Below are 22,404 nucleotides of genomic sequence, written 5' to 3' on the forward strand. Positions count from 1 at the left end.
AGGACCTATTGCCCACAGCAGCTTTCCCTCATCAAGCCTCTTCAATCCATCCCCCCTGAAGCCCTTCAGCACCATTTTCTCCCCTCCCAACCCACCCCCAACAGCAGCTGCAATAAATTAACCCCTCACAAACGTCAGCACCTGTGTTAGAGAGAAAAAGAAAGTCAGAAGTGCTTGGAGCTGCCCAACCCCACAGGACAAGAGACCCCTGAGCCCCCACAACTGCCCAGGCAGGAGGGAGATCCCACGCCAGGGGCTCCCACACGCACAGCTCAGCTCAGGGTCTGGCATGACCATGCTCTGCCACATCCTCGTGCTGCTCCATCACCCCGATGCCAAAGGCAGCCTTGTCCCGATGCCCCCCCCCAGCAGAGAGGGACCCTGGTGTCACAGCCCCGAGCCCCCCACCCCGAGCCGGGGCAGGAGCACAGGGAAAAGCACCAGAGGGGCTCAATCCTTAAACCTCCTTCCAGCTTGCATTTTCCTGTAGTAGTGCTCCACCTCGCCGTCCCCCTGCCCGTCCCTGTCGGCCGGCTTCCTGCGCAGCGTGGACTCGCGGCTGGCCGTGGCCAGCAGCCCCTCGGGGGGCGCCTCCCCTCGCTCCACAGCCCCCGCCGCGGCGCCGGGGATGGCGGCCAGGCTGCCGTAGCGCGGCTCGTCCTGCTCCACGTCGCTGACGGAGGAGCCGGGCGACACGCCGGCGCTTTTGGCCGGGTGGAACACGCGGAAATCCTTCCCCACCTCGCCCAGCTCGTAGGCGTCCGACCCCTCCGGCCCCTTCGGCCCCGCTTTCCACTCCCAGGGCCCGTTGCCGGCAGAGAGGTGAACGACGGGGTGGTGAGGGGCGTGGGCGTCGATGGTGATGATGCCGGAGCCGTCCCGCTCCGAGGGCGAGCGGTACTGGGAGGAATCCGAGCTGGTGGAGGAGGACGAGGCGGTTTCCGAGTGCTTGGGGGTGACGGCCACCACGCTCTGCTGCTTGGACATGGCGATGACCTGCATGAGCCGGGGCGGGTTGGCCACCCTCTGCGCTCCCCCTTTCTCCGCCACCATCACCCACTTGGCCCTCACGGCCGCGCCGCCGCCCGCCGCCGCGCCGCCGCCCGCCTGGCTCTCCTCGGGGATGTGAACCAGCTGCGAGGCGCCCGGCCGCGGCTGGATGAGCACGCGGGGCCCCACGGCCGCCCGCTCGGCCGAGCGCGCCTGCACCGTGGGGTACAGCGACGGGGGGACATCATCAGGGCCGTCCCCGGCGCCGCGGCCGCCGCCAGCCGCCTCCTCCGCCAGCGTCATGCCGCGGCCCTCCAGAGACTTCTGCTTCCACTCGCTGATGAGCTGCTTGGAGCGGGACGCGTCCACGGGCACGTGGATGGTCATGTGGCGCCTGGCGGGGTCGTCCATGGACGGCGTGTTGACGCGGGGGAGGGTGTTGCTGAAGGTCACCATGTTCTCCTTGGCCATGGGGCTGCGTGGGGCCAGCAGGTCCACGTCCACGCTGGCCCGTTTCAGGCTGCCCAGAGAGTTCTTCTCGCGCGGCACCGGCCGCGCCGCCTCCTCCAGCCGTGTCTGCGGGTTCAGCTCGTCCGTGCTCACCGACTTGTTCTGGTGGTAGACGGAGTCGTGGCCCCTCTGGGTCAGCGCCCGCAGCGCGTCCTTGGCCGGCGCCGCCGCCGCCGCCTTCTCGGTCGGGGCGCGGAAGTTGCCGACGGCGTGGTAAGCCTGCGGGAGAGGCGGCGTGGGGGGTCAGCGCGGCCCCAGGGACCACCCTTCCCCTCCCCAAACACCCCCCTGGCGGGGGTTGGCACCCACCAGGTAGGTGGCGATGCCGGAGCCGATCAGGAAGCCCACGTAGACGTCGGCGGGGTGGCTGCGGTACTGGGTGATCTGGGTGAGGCCGCAGATGCCGGCGGCGATGGCGAAGGTGAAGACCAGGATGGGCTTGAGGAGTTTGGTGCTGTCCGAGATGATGGAGTTGAAATACATCTGGTGGCAGGAGGAGGCTGTTACACACGGCCCGGTGGCACCAGCCCCCGCTGCCATCGCAGCCCCGCAGCCTCCCCACGTCCCCCGGCCGTGCAGAGAGCTCCTTGGTGCACGTGGCACTGCGGGTGCCTGAGCGGGCAGAGGGGTGTGAAGGCACCCGACACGGGCACCCGTGTGCTGGGCAGAGCTTGTCTGTGCATGTGCTGACAGGAGGGAGATGCCAGAGCCGGGCAGTGCCGGGAACTCACCGACACGTAGACAGCAGCAAAAGCCGAGAGCGTCGCGTGCTGGGAGGGGAAAGTCTTCCTGTGGGGAGACAGGAGGGTGCAGGTGGGACGGGGCAGGAGGGTGGGACGGGGCAGGAGGGTCTCTGCTATCCCTGGCACGTACCTGGCAGAGAGGATGGCGTGCTTGTCCGTGCCCGAGCAGATGTCCTGAGTGATGTAGGGGTTGGCATCACAGGGGGTGCCCAGCAGGGTGTAGTTGGGCTTGCAGACGGTCAGGAAGAAGGGAGCATGGTAGCCAGTGGCCAGCTGGATGACGTCTGTCACCAGGGCTGTCGCACACAGCCCGAACACGTGGACACCTGGGGATGGCAGGACCAGGATGGTGGGTGACCCTCTGTCCCTACCCCAGGGCACCCAGAGCACTCCCCAGCCCCGGGACACACACTGGGACAGATCCAGCGTGGTGCCTCGGGTCTGGTGAGGCCGTGAGCTCCTGCTGTCACATCTGGGGTGCCCCAGTGTCTGCCCCTGGCCCCTCAGCCCATCCCCCAGGGTGGGCACATGCCCAGGCTGCAGCACAACGTACCCACAAACCTCACGGTGCGGCGCAGGAAGGAGTTGAAGTTGCAGCCGCCGGCGTTGATGCTGCCCTCGGCACCGGCGCGGCCCTTCAGCCGGGACTGCAGGCAGTACACGATGCCCTCCCCAACCATGATCTGGGGAGGGAATCAGCAGCTCAGGGGGTGCTGTGTCAGGGGACCCAGGCTGTCAGGGGTGTACCCCCAAGCCCTGGCTCCATCGTCACCCCCCTGCAGCGGGACTCACGGAGGCGGCGGGCGCGGCGAAGGCCAAGCTGAGCAGCATGAGCAGCGGGATGAGCTCCTCGTTGGTCTCCACGTAGGGCATGGAGAGAGCCCGGTCGTAGCACTGGAAGCCCACCTTGGCTGGCTTGAAGAGGTCTGTCAGCTCCAAGAAGTAGAGGGTCACGACGGAGGAGGCCACGATGGGCAGCTGGAGGGGAGAGCGGAGCGTCGGGACCACCACACCGCAGCCCCGCCAGGAAGGGGCAAAGACCCCATCCCCTCCATGCCAGGGCAGGACCAGGGCCCAAGGGAAGGAGACCCCAGCTCAGGCTCCCACCCCCCTCCACTCCCACCCACCCCACACCCACCTCCACGAAGTAGAAGCAGGGCAGGAGCGTCATGCTGTCCTTGGGAGCCCTGGTCTTCTCCTTGGCAGGGATCATGGTCCTGGGGCTGGCACCGGGGTCCTGCTGGGCTGTGCCTCTGCCCTGCTGGGGGGCAGCAGCGTCACCCCCCTGCTTTCGGCCCTACAGGGAGGGGACAGCCCCTGGACTCACCCACCTGCCCCCCTGCAGCCACTCACCGAGGGGAAGCTGCCGGTACCCGGGGGCTGCCGTCCCCGGGACTCCCCCAGGGCATCCCCAGGGGTGAGCTGGGTCGAGACAGGGGTGGTCCCCGCGGCCCCCAGGAGACTCCCAGCTGGGACAACAAGTAGGGTGGAGGCTCGGCTATCGCGACAGGCAGCCACCGCCGCGACAGGCAGCGAGGCTGCTGCGGAGGGCGTGGAGAGGGGGTGTGCCGCCCGCAGAGCCGAGCCGACCGTGGGGGTCCCCGGGCATTCCGCAGCCCCCCGGCACGGCCACCGAGCCCCGGCTGGGAAAAGGGGGGAGGGATAATGGAGATGGAGTAATGGGGGGCGATAGCGGGGAGGGGGGTGGGCAATGACGCGGGGGCATTAACGGAGGGGTATTAACGGGAGGGGTGTTAACGGGAGGGCTATTAACGGGGGGCAGCCCGGGGGGCACCCGCGCAGGCCCGGGAGAGGGCCGGGTGGTCTCAGCTGTGCCGCAGCCGCGGGCGGGGGTCGGGGCCGGCGGGGCGGGGAGCGGCCCTTTGTGCCGCCCGTTGCCCCCACTCACCTCTGCTGCGGCCGCCGGGGGTGAAGCGGGGCCGGGGGGCGGCGGGGGGCGGCCGGGGGGTCCCCGGGAGCCGGGATGCTCCTGCCTCGGCGGAGCGCGGGGAGCGGCCGCTTCCTCCGCCCCCGCCACCTCCCTCCTCCTCCTCCTCCTCCTCCTCCTCCTCCTCCTCCTCTCCGCCCCCCGCCGCCCCCCGCCCCGCTGCTCCCGGCCCCTCCCGGGGCGCTGAGCCCCCCCCTGACCCCAGCGGGACCGGCGACGCGGCTCCGGGGACTCGGGGACGAGACAAAGGGTCGGGCGGGGCCGGGGGCGGCGAGTGCGACCGACTCCCCCCGCGCCGCTCCGCACCCCCGAGAGCCGCTCCGCACCCCGGGCCGTGCCGCAGGGACCGGGGGGGTCCCGGATCCCCAGGTCCGGGCTCCCCCCCCCCACTCGGATCGCGCCCTTCCCACCATGTGCTGCGGGGCTGGGGGGTCGCGCCCCCGCCCCGGGGACCACCGTGCTCTACAGAGCCCCCTCCCTCACCGAGCTCAGCCGCCCAAGGCTGCCAGGACGGACGTGCGTGACCCCCAGGACACGGGGGTGTGTGACCCCCCCCCAAACCCACCTCCCTCCAGGACTCTGCCAGCCCCCAGCGCCCATCTGGGCTGATGGCTCGGGGGTATCTGCTCTCCCTACGGGCACTGCCGTGTCCCAGGGGCCTCAGGGCTGAGGTCAAAGCCCCCTCCCCACACTCTGAGCCGGCTCTGGCCAAGGGGCACCGGGGACAACACCGAGGCCAATCCTTGAGTCACCCCCAATTCAGGGCTGGGGAAGCGTTGGCAGCTCCCTGTGCTCCCCCAGCACTTCCAGCACCTCTCAGAGAAGGACAGGACACTCCTGCCTTGTCCCCCTCTCCTCCCCTTTACTGCCCCACGTACCCCACGCCTGTCCCTTGCACCCCCCTCTCATCCCACCCACCGCCCTGTCCCCCATCGCCCACCCACTCACGGCCTCGGCCGGGCTCCGCACAGCCCCGCTCCACGGCACCAGCCACCACACGCTGCCCTTGTTCCATTTTTGGCCCTAAGTGGGTACAAATCTCCCGGCGTATTTAACGGCTAAATCCCGGAGCCCCTGCAAGCCGCGATTAAGCTGCTTCTCCCCGCGGAAAAATCCCCGGCTTGAGCCAAACCCCCGATCCGGCTGCGGGGCTGCGGGGCTGGGGGGCTGCGGGGCTGCGGGGCTGGGGGGCTGCGGGGATGGGGGCTGCGGGGCTGAGGGGATGGGGGCTGCGGGGCTGTGGGGCTGCGGGGCTGGGGGGCTGCGGGGCTGTGGGGCTGCGGGGCTGGGGGGCTGCGGGGCTGCGGGGCTGGGGGGCTGGGGGCTGAGGGAATGGGGGGCTGGGGGCTGAGGGGCTGCGGGGCTGCGGGGCTGCGGGGCTGGGGGGCTGGGGGCTGAGGGGCTGGGGGGCTGCGGGGCTGCGGGGCTGGGGGGCTGGGGGCTGCGGGGCTGCGGGGCTGGGGGGCTGCGGGGCTGCGGGGCTGGGGGGCTGCGGGGTTGTGGGGCTGCGGGGCTGCGGTGCTGGGGGGCTGCGGGGTTGGGGGGCTGGGGGGCTGCGCTCCCGTCCCTGCGCTCCAGCCCCTCCTGGCCTGTGCCACCCGGCACACGGGGGACAGCGGGAGGACAAAGCCACCCCCGCAGCGAGACCCCCTTTCCCCCAGGGGTGCCTTGGCCCCCAGAACCCTCGGGCAGGTTGGTACCGGGGGTCGGGGGGTGGCTGGGGGGAGTCAAGCAGGTGATGGGGTGTGTGTGCAGCCGGATGAAGGGAATCCGACAATTTGGGGCTGTAAATGCTTGTGGGGTGTGGGGAAGAAGAGGAGGAGGGTGGGCTGCAGCCCCTTGGTTGGTTTGCCCCAGCCCCGCTTGGTCCCGGCCACGCTGGTGGGCAACGGTGGCGAAGGCAGCGGGGAGAGACCCCAGCCCCAAACGGGCACGGGGGAATGCCCGGACCCCGGCCCTGGCCTCTGCGCGGTGCCGCCGGAGCAGACCCGAGGCAGGGTGAGGGGCGTAGGGGACAAACCCGGGCGGCTCCGGCGCTGGGGACACGGCGGGAGCGGCAGGAGCCGAGGCGGTGGCTCCGCTTAGTGGCACCGGGGGGAAAAGCAGAGGGGGCTCGGGCTGCCCCTGCCCCCTCCATCCCCTCCCGCCACCGTCACCGGCCCTGCAGCAGCTCCCCTCGGGGCAGGGGCATCCCCTGGCGACCCTCACCAGGGTCTGCTGGTCCCAACCTCCCCCTTGTCCTCACCAAGGCCAAACCCACCACGTCTGCAGCCCTGGGCACCCACCGAGCTGGCAGCCAGCACCCACCAGCCCTCCCTGGGGTCCTCGGTGCAGGGGGGGCTGGGGTCAGCCCCGGGCACTGCTGCATGTGCCAGGAGCCAGATTCAGATTCGCTTTCAGCTTTGAAAACAACAGCCCAGAAATCCCCCGCAGCCGGTGCCAGGTCCAGCAGCCGGGACGGGCTGTTTCCTGCCCCCGCCTTGTCTGTGCCGGGAACTTTTGACCCTTTTTATAAGTTGAACGTTTGAAAACACCCGGCCCCCGCATCGGAAAGTCCCCCCGCCCCCCTCCTCACCTCCCCTTGCGCTGCTGCTCCTTCCTCCCACAGAGCTGCGCTTAAAAGCCGGTCCCAGCCCCGGCCCCGTCTGAGCAGCGACTGCCCCACGGAGCCCACGGACCCCACAGCCGGGCTCCACTGCAGCTATGGGGCAACATCCTGCTCCCGTCCTCATCCTCACTGTGCTGCTGGGGGCCGTGGTGACTGGTGAGTGCACCCTCCCTCCATCCCCAGCACGGGGGGGTCCCCAGTTGGGCTCTGCTGGGGCTCACAGAGGTGGGTCCAGGGGTGCTGAGAGGGGACTGTGGGGGTGACTCTGCCCCACGCTCTGCTGGGGGGCTGGGGCGATGCCTGGGTAACCTGTCCCCTTTCTCACCTGCAACAGGGCAGCCCCGGGGCCGGATCCTGAGGGGTTCTGAGGCCAAGCCCCACCTGAGGCCGTACATGGCCTCGCTGCAGCTGGACGGGCAGCACGTCTGCGGCGGCTTCCTCATCGCTGAGCAGTGGGTGCTGAGCGCCGCGCACTGCACCGAGGAGACGTGAGTGCCAGGGCAGCGACTGGGGTGTGAGCACAGGGCTCTTGGCCTCAGGACAAATTCTGCTCCATAGCCTCAATGTCAGAGCCCCAAAGCTCTGCTCATGCCTGTGGTGAGGGCTGGGAAGGGGCTGCCGGATCCCAGGAGCTCCTGGCACCCCACGGGGAGGGTGTCTGGCACCCCACAGCGCCCTGTTCCCATGTCTGGGTGCAGTGACACCCCCAGCTCTGTGTGCCCCACGTGCTGCCTCTCTTCCAGGGATGGCCAACTCTTCCAGGTCCTCCTGGGTGCCCACTCCCTGACGAAGCCAGAGCCCCACAAACGCCTGTACAGGGTGCGTGCTCAGATCCCCCACCCTGGCAGCAACATCCACAACAACGAGGACGACCTCCTCCTCCTCCAGGTGGGCTTGAGGCTGCTGAGATCCCAGCCAGAACCCTTTCCCCCACCACCCAGCAGGCACAGCCCCGCTCTTGCAAATCCCTCTGTCCCCTTGGACCCTGGGAGGTCACTGACTGCAGGAGGGGAAAAACCTCGAGGCCAACCTGGGACTGCTCAGGGCCCCCTGTCCCTCCTTCCATGTCCCATTGGACCATCCCCTCAGTCCCTCCTTCCATGTCCCATTGGACCATCCCTTCAGTCCCCATCGTCCTTCCTTCCGTGTCCCATGGGACCATCCCCACTTCCCCCACCAAACACCTTTGGGCTGTGTCTGCTCAGTCCTCCCTTCCCTGTACCATGGGACCATCCCTTCAGTCACCACTGTCCTTCCTTCCATGTCCCATGGAAGCATCCCCTCAGTCCCTCCTTCCACGTCCCATGGAACCATCCTCCCAGTCTCCCACATCCCTCTTTCCCTGTCCCATGGGATCATCCCCACTTCCCCCACCAAACACCTTTGGGCAGTATCTGCTTAGTCCTCCCTTCCCTGTCCCATGGGACCATCCCCTCAGTCCCCCCTGCCCTTCTTTTGCTGTCCCATGGGACCATCCCTACTTCCCCCACCAAACATCTTTGGGCTGTGTCTGCTCAGTCCTCCCTTCCCTGTCCCATGGGACCATCCCCTCAGTCCCCCCTGCCCTTCTTTCCCTGTCCCATGGGACCATCCCCACTTCCCCCACCAAACACCTTTGGGCTGTTCCCATGGCACTGGGCTGTGGCTGCATCCTGGGGGCTGTGGCTGGAGGGTGAAGCCCAGAGCCCGGACGTGGCAGCGCAGGTCTGTGCTCGCCGTGTCTGGGGGGTGTCCCTGACCCGATCCCCCCGTGCTTTGGCGGCAGCTGGAGGAGAAGGCAGAGCTGAACCAGCACGTGCAGGTGCTGCCGTTGCAGCGGCAGGACAGGGACGTGCAGCCCGACACCGTGTGTGAGGTGGCGGGTTGGGGCACCACCAGCCACAGCGGCCGCCGGCCCGACACCCTGCAGGAGCTGCAGCGACCCGTCATCAGCCGCGAGCTCTGCAACCGCCGCACACACCACGACCACAGCGTCACCCGCAACATGATGTGCACCAGCTCCCACAGGAAGGACACCTGCAAGGTACCGTGGAGCCGTGGCAGGAGTCTGCCAGGATGCTCTGAAAGCCCTCTGCTGCCTGTCCCACCGTGTCCTGGCAGAGCAGGGGCTGGGCTGGCAGCAGAGCAAGGGGAGGAGGGAAGGCTGATGTGGCAGGACAGAAACACTGTGTTCAATTGTGGGCCCCTTGCTCCAGGAAAGACATTGAGGGGCTGCAGCGTGGCCAGAGCTGGGCACAGAGCTGGAGTACAAGGGTGCTGGGGAGGGGCTGAGGGAATGGGGATGTTGAGCCTGGAGAAGAGGAGGCCGAGGGGAGACAGGAGCACTCTCTGACACTCCCTGACAGGAGGCTGCAGGGAGCTGGGGGCTGGACTCTGCACCTGAGTGACAGGACAAGGGGAAATGGGCTCAAGTTGCCCCAGGGGAGGTTGAGGTTGGAGCTGAGGCAGAACTGTTTCCCTGAGAGGGGTGTCAGCCCCTGTGCCAGGCTGCCCAGGGAGCTGGGGGAGTGCCCAGCCCTGGAGGGATCCCAAAGCCCTGGAGCTGAGCTGCTGAGGGCCAGGGGTCAGTGGTGGGCTGAGCAGGGTGAGGGCAGGGCTGGGAGCAGCTCAAAGGGCTTTGCCAACCAAACTGATTCCATGATTCTATGCCTTGGTACCATAAAAGCTGGTCCAGGAAAACTCCCTCAGAGCCAGTTTTGGGGGTTCATGCAGGAGGCATTTGATACTGCAGTGCTGGATGCAGGGGGTCGTTCCTCCTATTGTGCATCCTCTCTGTTGCCCCAGGCAGCATTCACATTCCCCTGTCCCACACATAAGCACCAGTTAAGCTTATAAAACAATGTCAGACGTGAAACTTGAAGACCCCATGGATCAGCCTGACCCCAGCAGGTGAAACCCATGGCTGGGAGCACGCAGGGGCTGGAGCTCTGACCCCCACAGAGCCTGAGCTCAGGTGGGGACCCGAGTTGGAACGAGGCAGCAAACCCTCAGGCAGCAACTGACCGAGCTCTGGTCTCGCAGGGAGACTCCGGCGGGCCCCTGGTCTGCGGGGGGGTGGCCGAGGGGGTGGTGACGGCCGGTTCCCGAGTGTGCGGCAACCAGCACAAACCCGCCATCTACACGCGGATCGCGCCCTACGCAGCCTGGATCGACGGCGTCCTGGCCTCGGCGCCTGCACTCACGGCTGCCCCCTGAGCCCTGCCCCGGGCGCGGCTCCACGCCACGGCTTTGCTGCTGCCCGCCCGGCCCCGGGGGGCTGGGGAGGGGAGGGTCCCACCGCTGAGCAGCCCCCAGCGACAGGAGGGGGCTGTGCCCAAGGAACAGGGGGGGAAAAGGGTGCCCAGGAGCTCGTTGGCAGAGCAAGGGGCAGGGCTGGGGGTGGCAGGGTGGAGGGGGCACAGCCCCCCATGCTGGCACAAGCCACAGGCTTTGCTGAACATGCCCTTAACGCTGCAATAAAGTCATGATGATCCCTGCAGAGCTGCCACAGCCTTGGAGTGTGTGTGGGGGGGTTCATGGGAGCCCCTTGCTCTTGGGGGGAGGTCTCATGGAAGCCCCTTGCTCAGAGGGTTCTCAAGCTGGAGAGATGGTGAGGCTCTGGGGATGGTGTGGCTCTGGGGATGGTGTAGCCAGACTCCCCCCACTCATATCTCAGTCCCTCCTTTGCCTCAGGAGGGTGCTGACACTCCCCCCAACTCACTACTGGAGTGCTGGAGCTCAGCTCTGTAGTAGGCTGAAGGCACAGAGGAGCTGAGTGAGGCAGCAGCGTGGTGGGATGGAAGTTTGGGACCCTTCCAGCCATTCAGCTGAGTGAGGCAGAAGGGGATGGGGACTGAGGGACATGGGGCAGGAGGAGGGTGAGGTACAGACCCTCATCACATGAAGAAAGCTGTTCCAGACTTTAAAGTCTCCCTGAGGCTGCAGCTGAGCTGAGGCAGTGCCTTGGGGGCTGCTCTCAGGTTGGGAGTGAGGATCCATCCTGTTGCCTCATCCCCCCTCTGCCAAGAAGCAAGCAAAGGTGAAATGACCCCAAAGGTGGTCCCTGAGCAAGAGGAGCTGAACAAGAGCCCAGGCTGAGCACAGCTTTACTTCCAGGGGATGCATCTTAACAAGGAGGTGTAGTTTCCTCATCAGGCAGTTGGTTTCCTTAGTTAGCAGCAGCAGAGTCAGGCAGGGCCAGCTCCACACAGCAAAACCTTTACTGGAGCTGAGGGACAAGCTCTTTGCCTCAATTCATCACTAACAGATGAAAACACAGTTCTAGAGGGAAGAGGGTAACAAATGGGCTTGTTCTCTCCCTTAAAGGGTCTCTGGGGATCCCTGGCTGTCGTGGGTCTGGGCAGGAGTTTGGCAGAGCCTCACATCAGCCCCAAGTGACTCTGCTGCACTCTGGCACAGCACACAGAGCTTGGGAAGGTGCTGAACACCAGCAGTGCTCCTCCCAGGTGCTGTCTGCCACTGCAGATTTACAACACCCCTCCTGCCCTGCTGTCTTGTCTTCTCCTGGGTCCTTAATAACCCAACAGGAACTTGAAAGCTTAGTTCCTTCTGATTATCATTCCCATTTGTGATTCTGCAGTGGAATGCAGCTCCTTTCCCAGCAGAGATGCAGCAACCAGAGCTTTCCTGCTCCTCCTCTGCTTGTGCACCAACCCTCCTGGCCAGGCATCTTACAGCTAAAGTCACATGAAAGTCTGTTGGAGCTTTGTAAAGAAACCAACCCTTCTGTGCAAAACTAAGGGAACTTTTATTTACAAAAGAGCCAAACAGGGGGGATTGCTCCAGGCAGCAACACACTCATCCTCCCTGTTAAGGCACAGGTGAGTGTGACACTGAAGGCTCCCATCAGAGGGGAGACTTAACTCTGAGGCTGGAGAAGAGCAAGGAACAGGGAGTAACCAGCACCCCTGCACTTCCCAAGCAGCAATGGAGGAATACAAGGCACCAGGTCTTTTCCCCACCCCCAGTCACTGAGGTCTGTGTCAAATCACCCACAGCCAAACCCCCTGCTCAGGAAAAGGCTCATATTGGCACCCAGCCCAAAGGGAAACCTCTGGCATTGCCTCCTGCCAAGGAGGAAGAGCTCCCTTCCCCTCCTCCTCACGGCAGCAGGATGGCAGGACTCACCAGCAGCGTGGGATGAGGCTTCCCCAGAGCTCAGCAGAAGCATCACCACAGTTCCTTTGTCCCAAACTTGTCTCTCCTTGCTCAGGAACAGCTCAGGAATAGCTGAGAGGCATCCTCCTCCACAGCCCCCCACACAAGCAGTTCTTGATCCAGCGCTGCTCCCACTGCTTCACCGCTGTGACTTTGTTTGGGGATTTCAGCATGGTGACACAGCCACACCTGGGAGGGAGCAGAGAGGGGCTGGAGGGACAGGGAACTGGGGCAAGCTGCTGGGGCACCTGCACAGGGCACAAAGGCATTGAGGGAACTAGGGGACTGCAACATGTGTGTGAGAAGGAAAGGCTGCATGACCTGGGGCTGTTCAGCCTGGAGAAGAGAAGCCTGAGCTCAGGGGGCCCCTCTCAGTGCTGATCAATCCCTAAAGGGTGGGTGTCAGGAGGATGGGGCTGTGTACCTGGTGCAGGACTTGCACTCTTCTGTGGGGTAGGCACCCAAATGCAGCCGCCTCAGGTGATCGATTTTGGGCTGTCCAGGAGCTCTGGGTGGGAAGAAAAAACACCCCATGACCCTGAGCACAAACTGGCTTTTTGTCCCTCCTCCATTTGCCATTGCTCTACAATAAACCCCCAGCCCACTGCAAGGTCAGACAGGAACTCAAGTGGGAGGAGAAACTGCTCTTGGGTCACACCAGCAAGTGGATGAGATCTGGACAGGCTGGGTTGGGCACAGAGGAACCTCAGGAGGTTCAACAAGGGCAAAGGCAGAGTTCTGCACCTGGGGAGGAACAACCTCATCAGCAGGACAGGGTGGGGGTGACCTGCTGGAGAGCAGCTCTGGGAGAGGGACCCGGGAGTGCTGGGTGATAAACTAAACATGAGCAGCAACGTGCCCTCGTGGGCAAGAGCCAATGGCAGCCTGGGGGTATCAAGGGCAGCAGGTTGAGGGAGGTTCTCCTCCCCCTCTGCTCTGTCCTGCTGAGGCCTCAGCTGGAGTCCTGTGGCCAGTTCTGGGCTCCCCAGCGCCAGAGAGACAGGGAACTGCTGGAGAGAGGCCAGTGCAGGGCCATCAAGATGCTGAGCGGATGGAACACGTGTGTGAGGAAGAAACGCTGTGGGCCCTGGGGCTGTTCAGCCTGGAGGCTGAGGGGAGCTTCATTAACACTTCTAAGTACTTAAAGGGGGGTGTTGAGAGCATGGGACCAGCCTTTGTTGTGTGGTGGCCAGTGGCAGGGCAAGGGGTAACGGGCACAGGCTGGCACACAGGCAGTGCCCCTGGCACAGGAGGAGCAAGTCCTTTGGTGCTGAGCTGAGGGAGCCCTGGCCCAGGCTGCCCAGGGAGGGTGTGGAGGCTCCTTCTCAGGAGGTTTCCAACCCCAGCTGGACACGTTCCTGTGCCCCTGAGCCAGGGGAAGCTGCTTGAGCAGGGGCTGGAGCAGCTCTGCAGGGCCCTTCCAGCCCCAGCATTCAGAGACTGTGTGTCCCAAAAAGTACAGGTGTCCCAAACCCACTGAGCTGCACCAAGCCTCTCACCACAGCAGCCTCACATTTCAGGGTCTTTGTACCTGACAAAAGCATCAAACTGGGATGAGACAGTGTGACCCACGAGCCCAGGAGCCTTCCCGAACTGCAGGCGCACGAGCTGCTTGTTCTGCAGCTTGCTGATGATGCCATCATTGATGGGCAACCAGTCAATGTTGGGAATGAGCAACTGGCTGGGCAGGAGGCAACACTCATCTATCAGGGTATCATCTGGCTCTGTGATGTGATTTTCCTCACGACCTGCATGGAAAAATGAAGCACAGAGAGAGGGGATCAGTGTGATTTCTACATTTCTTGTTGAAAGACTGAGAGAACTGTGTGCAGTTTCTTCCTCCATCCACCAACACAGCACAGACAACAATCAAACTTGGCAGCTGCCCTTTTCCAAACACTCCAGACCCACTCAGTGTTACTCCCTGTAATTGCTCCCTTCTCGTGCACAAGCTGCATTCAGGAAGGAGTCTTTTGTTTAGGAAAGCTGGCAAACACTCACAGCACAGCCAGAGCTTGGTTAGGAGCCTGAAGAGGAGGGACATGCTGTCCTGAGTGTCAGAGGTTGCTGTGTACACAGGGAGGCAGCTTGGCTTCAGCAGTCCCCAGATGCGGATCACGACCATCAGCTCTCTGAACATGCCCAAGGAGGCTCCATCTCGCAGAAAGCTGTGTCCTGGCCTCACAGGAGAGCCCTGCACAGGGAAAAACCAGCTGAGATTGAGACTTGAGTGCAGCTGGCCAAAGCCACTGCTCCATTTTCAGACAGCTCCCCTTTTCAAGCACCACACAGCAAGCAGCACCTACTGCCAGAGGATGCTGTGGAGGGCAGAACCACACAGAGGTTCACAGGTTTAAAGGAGTCCTAGAATCCCCAAATGGTGGGGTTGGAAGGGCCCTGCACTGGCCTCTCTCCAGGAGTTCCCTGCCTCTCTGGAACTGGGGAGCCCAGAACTGGACACAGGACTCCAGATGAGGCCTCCCCAAGGCAGAGCAGATTGGGAGGAGAACCTCCCTCGACCTGCTGCCTATGCTTGTTCAATCCTGCTCCTGCTCTGCAGGCAGCTGCCAATTGCTCCATGACTAATGTCCAAATGAGGCAAGAAGGGAGTATTTTGTCTTACTGCTGTTTTTCACACTCTTCCCCCACGTGCCTGTTTCCACAGGAACACCAAGGGCTCTGCTCCTCTGGGTCTGCTCTGGGGACCCCGAGTTCTCACCTGGTTTGGGAGGCTGGCCAGCAGATAGAGCACAAAATCTCCCACCCACTGGATGAGCTGCTGCAGGGACTGCAATGTGGTCATCTCCAGGACAAACTCTTCTGTCTTCAGGTTAATCATCACCTTGTCAATGTCTGAAAGAGACACAAGACGTCTCCTGGTTCAGGAAGACGATGGATTTGATCCTCATCCACCATCCTTGCAATGCCAAGAGAAGTCACACTCCTCTTCCTCAAATTCAGGGAGTTACTAGGATACTTGATCACAGAATCACGTTATCTGGCAAAGCCCTTGAAGCTGATGCAGTCCCAGCCCTCCCCTCACCCTGCCCAGCCCACCACTAACCCCTAGCCCTCAACACCTCAGCTCCAGGGCTTTGGGATCCCTCCGGGGCTGGGCACTGCCCCAGCTCCCTGGGCAGCCTGGCACAGGGGCTCACACCCCTCTCAGGGAAACAGTTCTGCCTCAGCTCCCATCTCAACCTGAGGCAACTTGAGGCCATTTCCTCTTATTTTGTCATTCATTCCTGGAGGGAAGAGGCCGATCCCCACCTCACTACAAACCCCTCTCAGGTAGTGATCAAACCTCCAGGGACAACATCAAACCTCCAAGGGGATAGATCCAATCCAAAAGAGAACACAGTGCCTGATGTTAGGAGCAACCATTACCTATATCAGTGATCTTGGAGCAGACCTCAGTGAGACGGTCCCCGGGGCTCTTGTCCGGGGTGTTGAGGAAGTGTGGGCGTAGCAGCGACTTGAGGGTGCAGCTGATGGCAATGAGGAACAGCTTAGCGTGGTAATCACAGACACGGGCTATGGTGCTGGAGGAGAGCTTGCAGAGAGAAGCCTTCATGGCAACAATACGTGTGGAGAGGACCTGATTGACAGGGAGACAGCAGGAACAATGCAGAAGTAAAGGGAGAATTAGAAGAAACTCATTAAAGCAAGCTGCTTTATTCTCTGCTCTCCATTTCTGCCCCAGGAATGACAGGAATGACAGTGCTGTTCTGGGCATGCACAAACAGTGCTGCTCTTCCCAGAATCTCAGCCAAAAATACTTTGCCTCTCACCAGAAGTTTCCAGGTAGAGAGCTATTCATGTCAGTGAAAATGAATGCTACTCAGAGGTTCTTCACACCCCAAGTGCTGCTCAGAGACAGCTCAAGCAGGCAGTTAGAGCTGTGGCAATGACTATTCCCTCCTCCCAGTCACTAGCCCTCCCAGGTGCCCATCTCTCTGCAGTGAGCTCCTGACCTGCTGCAGGGCAGCGTTCTGGCGCATATACTCCTCATGCAGCTTCTCCACCAGGTTCTGGACCATGCTGGGTTGCACATGGAGCAGGATGTCCCACCAGTCATAGCCAGTCACCATGCAATACTCCAGCAGGAACAGCAAGTGGCGGAGGGACATGTTCATGTCCAGCACGTGGCCCATTGAGGGGGAGATGCGAAGCATGCTCAGCTGAGAAGAGGAGGCAAAGGAAAAGCCCTGTCAAGAGCTGGACTGGAAACATTCCTCAAAGCTGTAACATAACTTCTGTGGTAATGGGATACATCCCCTCTCATTAAACATGGATCACAACATTCCCAGTGATTTTTCTGAGTGATCCATCACTTCTAAGAGAGCCTGGACCAGAATAACTCACACACACTCCCCAGGACAGAGCACAATACCTTCCCATGACTATCAATGCCAGCCAAGGCCAGAGAGGTCCAGGAGAGCTGCATGGCTTTGAAGTGAACAAGAGGACCAGCAGTTCGCTGCCTTTTGATTGTCTGCTCGTCCACAGGGCGCTGGGAGGATGAGCCATAGAACACAGCCATCATTTGTAAGGACAGGCGATGGACAATGTGCACACTGCCATCGTGAAAGGCCAAAGCCAGACCTGGGGAGAGAAGAACAATTGAGGCTGAGCAAGCAACAGCTCCTGGGGCAACCCAGACCTCACCCAGAGGAGTCACTGTAAGCCAGCATGGCAACAAGGCAGCACCCAAAAGGGTCAGCTGGGCTTAGTGAGGGAATGGGGGTGTTGAGCCTGGAGAAGAGGAGGCTGAGGGGAGACAGGAGCACTCTCTGACACTCCCTGCCAAGAGGCTGCAGGGAGCTGGGGGTCGGGCTCTACTCCCCAGTAACCAAGTGACAGGACAAAGGGAAACGGGCTGGAGTTGCCCCAGGAGAGGTTGAGATTGGAGCTGAGGCAGAACTGTTTCCCTGAGAGGGGTGTCAGCCCCTGTGCCAGGCTGCCCAGGGAGCTGGGGGAGTGTCCAGCCTTGGAGGGATCCCAAAGCCCTGGAGCTGAGGCGCTGAGGGCCAGCGGTTAGTGGTGGGCTGGGCAGGGTGAGGGGAGGGCTGGGACTCCAGGAGCTTCAAGAACTTTGCCAAACAAAAGGATTCTATGAAAAGACTGTGGGCTCACAGGCACTGTGAATCTGGAGGCCACATCAGCCTCTTCCCATGGAGCCACAGCTCCACTCAGGAGATGGGGTTACTAAGAAGCCACATCTTTGAAAGTTCTCCCATCAGCATTCCACATGGTTTGTTCCACATTTGTACTTGAGCTACAGTTCAGAAGATGAAGAAGGTAAAGTTTCCTTATATTTAGGAAAAAAAAGACAGAAACTCCTTACCCAATCCAGGGAAGAATTTGGTGTCATTTGCCACCTTCAGATCAGTGTTGGTCAGGGAGATGGGCAGCTTGGGCAGAGCCACAGCCGAAACCCGATCCAGGTCATTGGTGGCAGAAAGGATTCTCCACTTCAGGATCATGGGCTGCTTGTCTCCAACTTTGGAAAAAAGAAGTAAATGAGTGAAACATCTCCCTCCAGAGAGATCAGAAAACACCTGCCCTCATTCCTGCCCACACTCACAAACTAAGTGGGATTACAGACCAAGCATTGTTTGTTCACTCCACCAGACCAGTGTATTTCCCCTCCCATTTCCCTTTTTCCCCTGAATTGTACAAACAATGACTTGTTTTCCTAAATCTCTTCTTGATGGAAAGCTCTGCTGGTGGTGATTAAAACAAAGAATTCTTCTGTACAATAACTCTTTCTATTTTACTGGAACAAACTGCACAGATTTGATTTTGTTATATCTGAAAACAGGTGGGAAAACCAGGGAGGCTGCAGAGCTCGATTAAACCAGCTTTCCTGCAAGATCCTTTCTCTTCACAAGGTTCTCAGCAGGCAGAGTGGTTGCACAAACATTAACACAGAAAATGTCTTTTATCAAGTGAAAGCAGCAATCAAACCACTTCCTGGAAACCAGCAATTTGTTGCCTAAGACACAAACAGATGAATTGAGAGCGTGACTGTGAACACCTGCAAAATAAACAGGGGATTCTGGATAACCTCTTCTATGCAAGAATGGACTTGGGAAGCTGTCTTGCATTTCCATCTAGACTATGCTTCTATTTTTAGGAGTATCTGGTGCAGAAACTCACCTACAGGAGAGATTTGCTGGAAGATATTGTTGACTGGCAAGCCCTCTTTCCGCAGAGACCAACACTCCACGATGCTGCTGTTTTGGTTGGATGCACAAAGCAACACCTGCAAAACAGAAACCCAGGTTACAGCCACAGGCATAACTTCCAGCATTTTCCATCTTCCACCCTTCCTCTCCCCTCTGTTGTGAGGGTCCTTCTCCCTCAATTAGTTTATCTATTCCACTCAATGAAAAGTGGAGGTATCGGGAGGGGGGTAGTGGTGAGGCTGAACTGGTTTGAAGGCAGAGCAGATGGTGTTCCCCAGCAGCAAGCTCTGCCCTCACCAGAGCAGGGGCTGCATTGAATCATGTAGCTTTCCAGAATTGTATTACCAATCCCCTAGCAAATTGAATTAAGATACTAAATTAAGTGACACAGATCAAGGGCTCCAGGTGTTCTGGAGAGGGTCTGGTTTTGAATCTGAAACCTAAAGATGAAGGACTTCCAACCCCAGAGCCTCCCCCAGCCAGGCAGAGCCCTCCTACCACCCACCCCTGCCAGACCCAGAGAATAAACACAGCAAAGCATCATCAGGCTAAGAAGGACAGGGCTGTCCAGGCTGTTTGTCCATGAACTGGAGGGCTCAGCCATCACACCCCCAGACCTTGTACACACAGCCTGGCAGCACTTCCAGAAACAGCAGCTGGAAATACAAAGGGCATTGCAGGACATCTCGTTCACTTCCAGGGCCATGAGGGGAAGCCAAAGGTAGAACAAACAGCTGTGTCTTTGGTATTCATTAACTCCTCCTGCTTTAGCAGCAGATCATAGAATCACAGAACTGTTTTGGTTGGAAAAGACCTTGAAGCTAATGGCCAAGTCCTCCCCTCACCCTGCCCAGCCCACCACTAACCCCTGGCCCTCAACACCTCAGCTCCAGGGCTTTGGGATCCCTCCAGGGCTGGGCACTCCCCCAGCTCCCTGAGCAGCCTGGCACAGGGGCTCACATCCCTCTCAGGGAAACAGTTCTGCCTCAGCTCCAACCTCAACCTCCCCTGGAGCAACTTGAGGCCATTTCACTGATGCTCACCTGCTCTGACATGTCCCGGGCGAGGAATTTCAGGTGTGTGATTGCTGGGTACTTGTCTTTGCGGGCAGGGTCCGTGGTGCAGCGCATGAAGAGGGAGGGCAGGATTTCAGTGTCTATTTTGCATTTCTCATTCACCACACTGACACAGACTTTGTAGAACTGGACTGGGGACGTGCTGCTGCCATCTGACGTGGCCACCACAATGTTCCCCCCGCCAGTGAAGGCGACGTCTGCCAGAGCGACGCGGCAGCGGAGGCGGCACAAACTCTCCGTGGACGTCAGCACCTGCCCGTTGGGCTTGAGGAGGGACACAGTCACCAGCCCACTGATGGTCACAGCAATCCAACCCTCCATGGGCTTCCCACCAAACAGTGTCAGTGATGGAGAGAACTTCACCCTGGAGAACTTCTCACCGAAGTTGGATGCTCCAGACTGTGAGTGAAAGTCAAGGACACGCAGAGATTTAACACCAGAACGGTGAGGGTTGGAAGGGATCTCTAGAGATCATCCAGCCCAACCCCCAGCTGAATGGCAGTACCTGGATCAAACCTCTAGGCCCCAAAAACACTTCTGAATTACCACTGGTAGGCAAAGGAATGGTTTTACCCCCATTCTGCAGCCCAGGACATTGAAAGCACCAGGCCAAGGACAACAAGAGAAACAAGGCATCGAGCCCCTGCTGGAATTTAGCAGGAGGAAATGGGCTTTTCCTTTTCACTGGAAAAGTCCTACTGACTTGCCCAGGGCAGGCAGAAACACAGACAGGGGTTTTCCCAAGTCAGCCTTCCTGACTGGTTTCCCTGCAGAGCTGGGACAAACCTTTTCCACGTGCAGAGCCAGCTTCACGCCATTGTGCAGCCAAGACAGTGCCACAACCGGGTCCCCTTCCACCATACTGCCCACGGTGTTCTCCCAGCTGTTGGCCAAGTGATCAGTCATGCTCCAGCACTTGATGTGGCCATCTGCATCTGCTGAGAGCAGCCTGGAGCCTGTGACAAGAGTGCTTCATAAGAACCAGGGGTACACAGACAAAACAGTCCCACTGAGAACTGGAATCAGCCCGGCACGGTTTGACCAGCGACAGCGAACTCGTGGCTGTGGAGCAACAAAGTCCCTCCCAGTGATGAATCCTGAACCACCATTTTAGGAAACACAAGTGAATAGCAGGATGCAGGGATGATGAGAAGGGCTCCATCCTCACCTGACTGATCCCACTCCAAACAAGTGATGACTTCAGCATGGCCAGAGTTAACAGAATAGACGTCCCAGGGATGCTCAGTGTCGATGATGTGGATCATATGGGTGAGATCTGCAAGAGAGGAGAAGTGAATCCCTGCTCCTCGTTGGCAGCTGCCCAGCTGGTGTTTCTAAACCCACAGAGCCTCAGCTGATGCAGGGGAAGATATGAAATACTTGTCACCAAGCGATTTTGGGAAAGGGTAACAAACGTGTTTGGCAACTCAGGGGAGGTACCAGATACCAATGTAGAGCTCATCCTGCTAGAGCAGAGTGAGAACTGCTCCCCAGCAAACAAAACACTTGTTATGCCCAAGGAATGGAAGAAGACAGACTCATAGAATGCTGGGGGCTGGAAGGGCCCTGCAGAGCTGCTCCAGCCCCAGCCCCTGCTCAAGCAGGTTCCCCTAGCTCAGGGGGCACAGGAACATGTCCAGGTGGGGTTGGAAACCTCCTGAGAAGGAGCCTCCACACCCTCCCTGGGCAGCCTGGGCCAGGGCTCCCTCTCCTCAGCACCAAAGGACTTTCTCCTCCTGTGCCAGGGGCACTGCCTGTGTGCCAGCCTGTGCCTGTTACCCCTTGTCCTGCCACTGGCCACCACACACCAAACACTGGCCCCATCCTCCTGACACCCACCCTGCAGGGATTGGTCAGAGATCCCCCTGAGCTCAGGCTTCTCTTCTCCAGTTGAACAGCCCCAGGGCTGCAGCCTTTCCTCCTCACACACATGTTCCATCCCCTCAGCATCTTGCTGTCCCTGCACTGGCCTCTCTCCAGCAGTTCCCTGTCTCTCTGGCGCTGGGGAGCCCAGAACTGGCCACAGGACTCCAGCTGAGGTACAAACACAACACACACACATTCTAAGAGGTGCTGGGCTCAAAGCAGATCACAGGCCGCCTGGGCCGGCAGCAGGACTGGCCTAAACGCTTTATGCCTTTCCAGTAGACGTGACCCAACCTCCCCCAAGCCCTCCGTACCTTTCTCCTCCTCGTTTTTGAGGTCTGTGGTGAAAGCGATGAGGTTCCTGCAGGACCAGGCGCACACCAGGGGAATGGACGGGCAGTGGTTGCTTTTCGGCTTTTTCTCCCACTCGCAGACATACGCCAGGTCCATGGCACCGCCGGGCCCGGCTCCCCGAGCGGGCAAACAGCCGTCGCCCCTCGCTGGAAGCGAGACCGAGCCGTGGGGGCGGTGTCGGGGATGGAGCGGGGGACACACAGAGGCCTCTGAGGACGCGGCGGGGAACAGGCCTCGCACCGCGGCGGTTCCCTCACGGCGGGGGACGCCGGGCCCGCCGCAGGAGAGGCGGGGAGGGGTGAGGTGGAGGCGGGGAGGGGGTCTGACGGCTGTGGGGGGCAGCGGGAGGCTCCGCGGGTGACACCGGGGCGGCGGCGGCCGCTCTCCGCCGCCCGCCCTCAGCCGCCTCCCGCCGCGCGAGGCCCCCGCGCCGCCCCCTCGGGCTGTCCGCGGCGCTGCCTGAACGCGAGAGGCGCTGGCTGCGGGAGGTGCCGAGTCCGGCGGCGCTAATTTGCATGGACCGTTACCCAGCAGCCAGCGGGGCAAGCAGCGGCGGGTTCGGATGGTTTTTCTTTTAGTGAGTCTTTCTGAAGGCAGGTTTGGTTCTGAGGAATGAGAAAACGGGGGAAAGAAAACGCTGGAAACGCCTCAGGGTGTTTATCCACTAAGAAACGATTATCACCCTATCCGTAGAAAATCTAGAATCTGGGGCTATAAATAGCGCCGAGGGGGTAGGGCGATTCGTGCTCGCTTCGGCAGCACATATACTAAAATTGGAACGATACAGAGAAGATTAGCATGGCCCCTGCGCAAGGATGACACGCAAATTCGTGAAGCGTTCCATATTTTTTGCACCCCACCGCCCCCGCTTCTTGCGCTCGGTGCCCCCGTCCTGCCCCTCGCTCCCTGCCTCCGTCACCCCCGGCTCCCTCCGTGTCCCCTCCCAACGCACAGACACAGC

At 61.0% G+C, this 22,404-nt stretch overlaps 3 protein-coding genes and 1 non-coding gene across 9 annotated transcripts; 2 read left to right on the forward strand and 2 right to left on the reverse strand.

Moving 5' to 3' along the window:
- Positions 1-382: 382 nt before the first annotated feature.
- Positions 383-4,236, reverse strand: PLPPR3 (phospholipid phosphatase related 3). Of its 5 annotated transcripts, none has more exons than XM_062015094.1 (8): positions 4,153-4,236; positions 3,382-3,501; positions 3,036-3,221; positions 2,797-2,926; positions 2,374-2,569; positions 2,232-2,289; positions 1,810-1,983; positions 383-1,719 (listed from the first exon to the last, which is right to left on the reverse strand). In XM_062015094.1, exons 2-8 carry the CDS (start codon positions 3,454-3,456, stop codon positions 451-453), a joined length of 2,088 nt encoding a protein of 695 aa, XP_061871078.1. In that variant the 5' UTR covers positions 3,457-3,501; positions 4,153-4,236; the 3' UTR covers positions 383-450. The 5 variants fall into 5 exon arrangements, with proteins under 5 accessions (XP_061871078.1, XP_061871083.1, XP_061871082.1 ...); XM_062015099.1 differs by having other exon boundaries at positions 3,382-3,504; XM_062015098.1 differs by having other exon boundaries at positions 3,382-3,540.
- A 2,547-nt stretch (positions 4,237-6,783) lies between these two features.
- LOC133627837 (complement factor D-like) lies at positions 6,784-10,277 on the forward strand. Its single transcript, XM_062015131.1, has 5 exons — positions 6,784-6,955; positions 7,134-7,287; positions 7,543-7,687; positions 8,565-8,822; positions 9,821-10,277. The coding sequence occupies exons 1-5, from the start codon at positions 6,895-6,897 to the stop codon at positions 9,992-9,994; spliced, it is 792 nt and encodes a 263-aa protein (XP_061871115.1). The 5' UTR covers positions 6,784-6,894; the 3' UTR covers positions 9,995-10,277.
- Positions 10,278-10,867: 590 nt separating this feature from the next.
- On the reverse strand, positions 10,868-22,048 carry MED16 (mediator complex subunit 16). Of its 2 annotated transcripts, none has more exons than XM_010206234.2 (14): positions 21,404-22,048; positions 20,392-20,499; positions 20,010-20,179; positions 19,191-19,622; positions 18,119-18,224; positions 17,304-17,459; positions 16,350-16,561; positions 15,931-16,137; positions 15,344-15,554; positions 14,676-14,809; positions 13,958-14,150; positions 13,488-13,704; positions 12,381-12,464; positions 10,868-12,145 (listed from the first exon to the last, which is right to left on the reverse strand). In XM_010206234.2, exons 1-14 carry the CDS (start codon positions 21,537-21,539, stop codon positions 12,019-12,021), a joined length of 2,493 nt encoding a protein of 830 aa, XP_010204536.1. In that variant the 5' UTR covers positions 21,540-22,048; the 3' UTR covers positions 10,868-12,018. The 2 variants fall into 2 exon arrangements, with proteins under 2 accessions (XP_010204536.1, XP_061871069.1); XM_062015085.1 differs by having other exon boundaries at positions 12,026-12,204; positions 21,404-21,627.
- A 138-nt stretch (positions 22,049-22,186) lies between these two features.
- Positions 22,187-22,293, forward strand: LOC133627860 (U6 spliceosomal RNA). Its single transcript, XR_009820425.1, has one exon. It is a non-coding gene; the product is annotated as a U6 spliceosomal RNA (small nuclear RNA).
- Positions 22,294-22,404: the final 111 nt, after the last annotated feature.

Source organism: Colius striatus, chromosome 25 (assembly GCF_028858725.1).
Source record: "Colius striatus isolate bColStr4 chromosome 25, bColStr4.1.hap1, whole genome shotgun sequence".
NCBI lineage: Eukaryota > Metazoa > Chordata > Aves > Coliiformes > Coliidae > Colius > Colius striatus.